Source organism: Sitophilus oryzae, unplaced genomic scaffold (genome assembly GCF_002938485.1).
Source record: "Sitophilus oryzae breed Bouriz unplaced genomic scaffold, Soryzae_2.0 scaffold_1521_pilon_pilon, whole genome shotgun sequence".
Classification (NCBI taxonomy): domain Eukaryota; kingdom Metazoa; phylum Arthropoda; class Insecta; order Coleoptera; family Curculionidae; genus Sitophilus; species Sitophilus oryzae.
The window spans coordinates 2481990-2488532 of NW_022146194.1; the positions used below are offsets into that span (position 1 = coordinate 2481990).

The 6543-nt window shown below is 32.0% G+C and overlaps 1 protein-coding gene across 1 annotated transcript; it reads left to right on the plus strand.

The window, feature by feature from the left end:
- The first annotated feature begins 2542 nt into the window (after window positions 1-2542).
- On the plus strand, window positions 2543-4321 carry LOC115878646. Its single transcript, XM_030895190.1, has one exon. The coding sequence runs from the start codon at window positions 2543-2545 to the stop codon at window positions 4319-4321; it is 1779 nt and encodes a 592-aa protein (XP_030751050.1).
- The last annotated feature ends 2222 nt before the right edge of the window (window positions 4322-6543 follow it).

The following is a 6543-nucleotide window of genomic DNA, read 5'->3' on the forward strand; positions in this document are numbered from 1 at the left end:
TTCTAAAGGCACTTTTCTGTGTAGAATGCAGCGGCGTAGTCAGACTTTTTTCGAAAAAAATATTTTGAGATATTAACTATACTTATGTTTTTTTTAAATAGAACCCCCTGTATATTTTTAAATTTTCTTATTCAGCTTGGCATGGACTTCTCGAAAATATATAACACTCTATATTTATTTTCAGTATTAACCTCAACATTTCAAATTTTTCTTAAAATATCCACTTAGTAGATAGTAGGCCGCGCCGAGTAACAAAGTAAACGGTTGTCATGGTGATCGGGACATACCTTTGATGGATGCGTGACATTTCATTTCAACAGATTGAAGTGTGTGTATTTTAAATAATAAAAAATGAGTAAATTTGAAAATTTTGAGAAATATAATATGTTAGAATGTTATATTGAGTCTAACAAACATAAGCAAATGGCAGCTGATTTATATTTTGAGCGGTATCCAGAGCGCGAGCAACCAAACCCAGCCATTTTTAAAAGGTTAGAAGATAGTTTAATCAATTTTGGATCTTTTCAAAAACCGCGTCTGAAAAATTATCAGAAAGAAGATGAATAAAATCAAATATTAATGTTTATTAATGTCCTTGGAGCCGTAACAATAGATCCAACATCAAGTAGAGGTATTGAAATGCTGTTAGCGACGGCATGCGGAGACGGTATCAACTCTGTCTAGATAATAATGGCAGAAGTCTGAACATTTAATGTAGTCTTTGTGTTTTTATTTTTTTATATTAACTGAAAAGCCCGGTTGAAGTAACCTCTTGAGTTTATATTAAAATATGTTCTTTTGTTTCTGTCTCACTTATTTTTTATTTGCTTCTTATTGTTCGATTTTATTTAATTGCTAATTCATGTATTCGGCTCCGAGGATATTAACATATTGATTTTCTTCATCTTCTTTCTGATAATTTTTCGGACGCGGTTTTTGAAAAGATCTAAAATTGATTAAACTATCTTCTAACCTTTTAAAAATGGCTGGGTTTGGTTGCTCGCGCTCTCGTTACCGCCCAAAATATAAATCAGCTGCCATTTGCTTATGTTTGTTAGACTCAATATAACATTCTAACATATTATATTTCTCAAAATTTTCAAATTTACTTGTTTTTTTTATTATTTAAAATACACACACTTCAATCTGTTGAAATGAAATGTCACGTATCCATCAAAGTATGTCCCGATCACCATGACAACCGTTTACTTTGTTACTCGGCGTGGCCTACTATCTACTAAGTGGATATTTTAAGAAAAATTTGAAATGTTGAGGTTAATAGTGAAAATAAATATAGAGTGTTATATATTTTCGAGAATCTCATGCCAAGCTGAATAAGAAAATTTAGAAATATACAGGGCGTTCTATTAAAAAAAACGTAAGTATATTTAATATCTCAAAAAATATTTTTTTCGAAAAAAGTCTGACTACGCCACTGTTGAACATCTTCAAAAAGTACAAAATTTGAGAATCCCCTGTAGCTTCGACACCGACCAAGATAGCCACGATCCGTTTGCGCCATTGTAATTTTTTCAAAAAAAGAACCTGAGACTGCAGTATCAAAATTTGAATATTTCTCACGGTTTCCTAGATACCCTATAGAAACAACCAAAATGGTCCACCCTGTACATACCATGTACATACTTTGGTATAAATATCGCAATCTTAAATCATACAGGATGTTCAAAATTCTAAGCCTAACTTTCTAAAATATAAAATAATTTTCCTTCGTTTTTTTTAATGAAACACCCTGTATATTCCTTTTTTTTATTAGACGGAGAATTAAAAAATGAACATTCTCGTGAAAATATACTTTTCACAAAAAGTTTTAAATGTACTTGAACGTTTCTTTCCCTATCCGGAAAAATTCGTAATTTTTTTGAGGGTGAGCTGTGAGTTCTGGATATAACGTATTAAAGTATTTAGCAAATTCAAAATGAGACCGATTAATTTCATGAACGCGAGTATTTGTTTCTTATTTCAGTTTAATATAAATATGATCACTAGCTAATAAAAGACATAATATACCCTCAAGAAATAGCTCTGTGGTGTGAAATGAGACATTCCCGCTTCCCGCAAGCGGTTGTGAATGGCCACGAATTGCTTCAATTGCCCAGATTCACAAAGCGATGGGACCTGCCTCATGATAAGCCGGTGCACTATGGTCGTACCTTAATGTATGAATACATGGAGAGTGGTATTTTTCTTACACTGATTTTTTTGGGTAGAAAATAACTTAACCAACTTATAATTTATTCATATATACTCCATTTACTTTGTGAACCATATTTTAAAAAGTCAAATAAAATAATTTTACATTATTTACCTCTGTATCACTTAAAGGTTTTGCATATTTGATAAAATAAACATAAGAATGCACATATATACGTTTATATTCATGTCTTGTTTTGACTACAAAATCATTTTAACACTATAGAATACTTTTACTTAAAGAGGCTTTGTTAAAATGATGGCCAAATTTACAAAATTGATATTTTTTTGTTGTTTGTTAAAAATTGTTTTTACGAATAAGATTGAAACCATGGTAAATGACAGATTTTCTAGTATTGTGGAAGAAAATTTAACCATTCTTAACAAATATTTTCAGAATTCGAAATATTTAGAATTGAATATTTTAAACCAGGAAGAAGCTAGTGAGTTTTTAGATTATTTTATAAAAACCAGTTTTGTCAGGACAACATCTATCATTTTTAACACAAAGAAGTCTCAAGAAAATCTGCCACCAAACGTAATTTTTCGATCTCCTCATCAGGCAGCTAAAACCAATATTATTGTGGGAAATACACTTGAAATATTGGAACAATACTTCGAAAATCATGAAGGTGAAATATTACAGCACCGTCGGTGTTTGTATATTTTGATTTTACTGTCATATAAACAAGAACGCTTTGTAAGTTCACTTTTAAGAAAATTATGGGTAGAAAAAAGAATATTAAACGCCATACTGTACATTCCTTGCGAAAAAAACTTTATGTATATTTACAGACCTTTTGAAGTAAGAAATAATCAATATGGTGTTATTGAAAAAAGCGATTGTGTTGGAGTAAGAAAAAGTCCACTTTTAGTACTAAATAATGTAAAGAATTTAAATGGATTTCCTCTAAAAGTCTCTATATTTTCAAGGGGAATAACTGCTTTACTCGAAACACCAAAATGTTTAAAAAATTACAGAATTTACGATAAAATTCCTTACACCAGTGGAATGTACGGATTTGATGGAGTCCTAACATCTGAGATATCTCTAGCTTTGAATTTTACAGTATCAAAAATTGAGGGCTTTAACGAATTTGGTGTTGTCTATAATAAATCAAGTGCCACAGGAACAGCTGGTCAAATACTAAGAAACGAAGCTGACCTTCAGGGGAACCCCCGGTTTGTTACTTGGAGTTCCTTACTGAATTTCGTTGAGTATACCGAATATTTTGCTTATGACCAACTCTGTGTTGTCGTATCCAAGTCAGTATCCATTCCTAAATGGATAGGGCCTTTTATTAATATAAAATCTTCAGTCTGGATCGGACTTTTAATGATTCTGATCGTTTCAACTTTGTTTAATCATATTTTAACACCCCCATCACAAAGAAAGCTTATGAACAGTTGGATAGAAGTATTTGGAGTTTCTATATCACAATGTTTACCAAGATTCACTAAGAAAACCAGAATTTTCTCAATAATTGTTTTGTTTGGTAGTATCAACATTTCAAGCTTATTTAACGCAACGATGTATAAAGCTTACACGATAGAATCATACTATCCAGATATAAAAACTCTGGAAGAGCTGGATCGAAGCAATCTGGAGATCAAAGGGTCTTTGAAACCTTTTGCCAATAGTTTTTACGAAATATACCAGAGCCTGGATAGGAAAACATCTTCGAATTATCGTGGCTCGGCTTTAGATTCAGTGGTACGTTCTGGAAAACGTTTTGCAGCTTTCGAAAGGTACCATGACGCTAATATTCTGTTAAGATCGAAGTACGTTAACAAGGATGGTACTCCTATGCTTCATCTCATTCCAGAATGTCCAGTTTATTATTATCTTTCTTTGATAGTGCCGAAAAGTTCTCCATTTTTGGCAGAAATTAATTTGGTGATAACTAGATTGAGAGAAGGTGGTTTTAATATAAAGTGGTACAACGATTTTGCAGATGCCCTGGTTTATGAGAAATTAATTAACGTTAGTACTAAAGAGAATCATTTGAAAGCCTTGAATATTTCTGATATTCAAATATCGATATACATCTTGTTTGTTGGATATTTTGTTTCATTGTTAGTTTTGTGTGGGGAGATACTAATGTTTTAAAATTGTTAATTGTGTGTTGTGTGAAATAAATTATGAAATACTACATCACAGGAAGTATTTGTGCTTTTATTTTAATATGACATACCGTTAGTACGAGAGCTAGCAACGTCGGAAAAACAAGTATTTTAAGACGTCTGGCTCTTTGATATATCTTTTACTATGCTCTCTGGAACAGCATGCGGCCCGTTTGGCTGCCGGTAAACGTTGCGTTCCCTACTGCGCATTGAAAGAAGATCCTATATTTTTATTAGTCCTAGTTTTGCATAAATTCTAGTATTGAATATAAATCGAACATGTCTCCATAGCGCAGTGCGTAGAGTTTTCGACCACGAACCGATGATTCAGAGTTCGAATCCAGGTCCGAGCAAAGACTTTTTTATTTTATTTTCGTTTATATTCTCAGTAAAGTATTAAATAATTCTGGTGATTCAAAAAAAAATTAATAGGTACTTTACTATTAGAATATAGACGAAAATAAAATAAATCGAACTCTGAATCATCGGTTCGTGGTCGGAAACTCTACGCACTGCGCTATGGAGACATGTTCGATTTATATTCAATACTAGAATTTATAGGACTAAATTAATAAAAAATACAGGATCTTCATCCGATGCGCAGTAATGAACGCAACGGGTATCAGCAGCCAGACGGGCCGCATGCTGTTCCAGAGAGCATAGTAAAAGATATATCAAAGAGCCAGACGTCTTAAAATAGTTTCTCGAAAACGTTGCTAGCTCTTAGACTACGTGTGGTGTATCAAATATTATCTCCTCAGATAATTTTATGCAAAAGTTGTATTAGACTTTTTTGAAGCGGCGTTAAAGTTGTAATTTTGTTTAGAATATCGTTTCATTTGGAATCGACATTTAAATTTTATTTGCAAAAATCTACCTTCAAAATACTAAAACTTTATAATATGGCTCAGAGAAAGCTACAATTAAAACATAGATAAAAGACTATAATCTATGTTTATAATATTAAAAAGTGACATCGAATTTGACAATGACAGAATCATATTTTTGCTGCTATTTTAACTGTAGTTTTCTCTGGGTCGTATTATAAAATTTTAGTATTTTGAAGGTGGATTTTTGCAAATAACATTTAAATGCCTATTTCAAATAAAACGAAATCCTAGACGAAAGTATAACTTTAACGCCTGTTTAAAAAACTCTAATACAACATTTGCATAAAATTATCTGGGGAGATTTGCAGGGGATTTCCTATGTCCTGTGTTCCGATGCACCATACGGTCTTTTTTAAGAAAATTGTGGATATTTTAATGAATATTAAATCCGATAATAAATGTATTTTCCGTGAAATAACGACTTTATTTATATTTAGAGACAAAACTCACTAATAAAACTAAATAATGTAAAGAATTTAAATCGCTTCTATCTAAAAGTATCTAAATTTCCACGAAAAATAACTGTTTTAAGAAGATTTACTGTAAAATACCTTTTTTTGATGTGTGCATTAGAGCAAATTAGAACCACACCTCAAAATTTGAAGGAAAAATAATAGAAACAAATGGTTTATTAAATGACGACGATGAAATGTAGATCGCTGTTACTGTTTCATAAATTAGGTTATAATCAGACAATTATATTAATGGAATCTATTAATTACCGAGATAGAAGTAATTAGAAAAAGCCTTTAACCATTAATTAAAAATACATATCTTTCTACAGATATTACCTCAGTCTTCTAATACCGTATGATCGAAAAAAAACGGCGTCCAGTTGACTGGGAAATGACGATCGCTGACATTTCCCATATAATTTTACATATAAAATGACAGCGATCTTCATTTCATAGCCATCGCTGACGCCGTTTTTATTCGATCATACGGTATTTCCGCCTTAAGCTTAAGAAACTAAGTCGGCCCGTCAACGGAGAAAAATTGAACGATAACGGACGTTTTGACACTTTTTTTACAAAGTTAATCTAAAGTTATTAAAAATATAATAGTACAAGAGCTAGCAACGTCGGAAAAACGATAAATTTAAGGAAGTTGGTTCTTTAATATGACTTTTGCTATGCTCAAAAAAAGTGTGCTCTGACCAAAGTGCGGGCCGTCAGGCTGCCGGTAGACTACTCGTGTGTTTTATTGGATTTCTCGTTTATGAGTAGAGATACAACGATGCGAATTTCACGTTACTTTTCTTTGAAACTAAATGTGCTACACATATGTTTGTCCTAGCCTCCTTAGTTCCAGAAATACA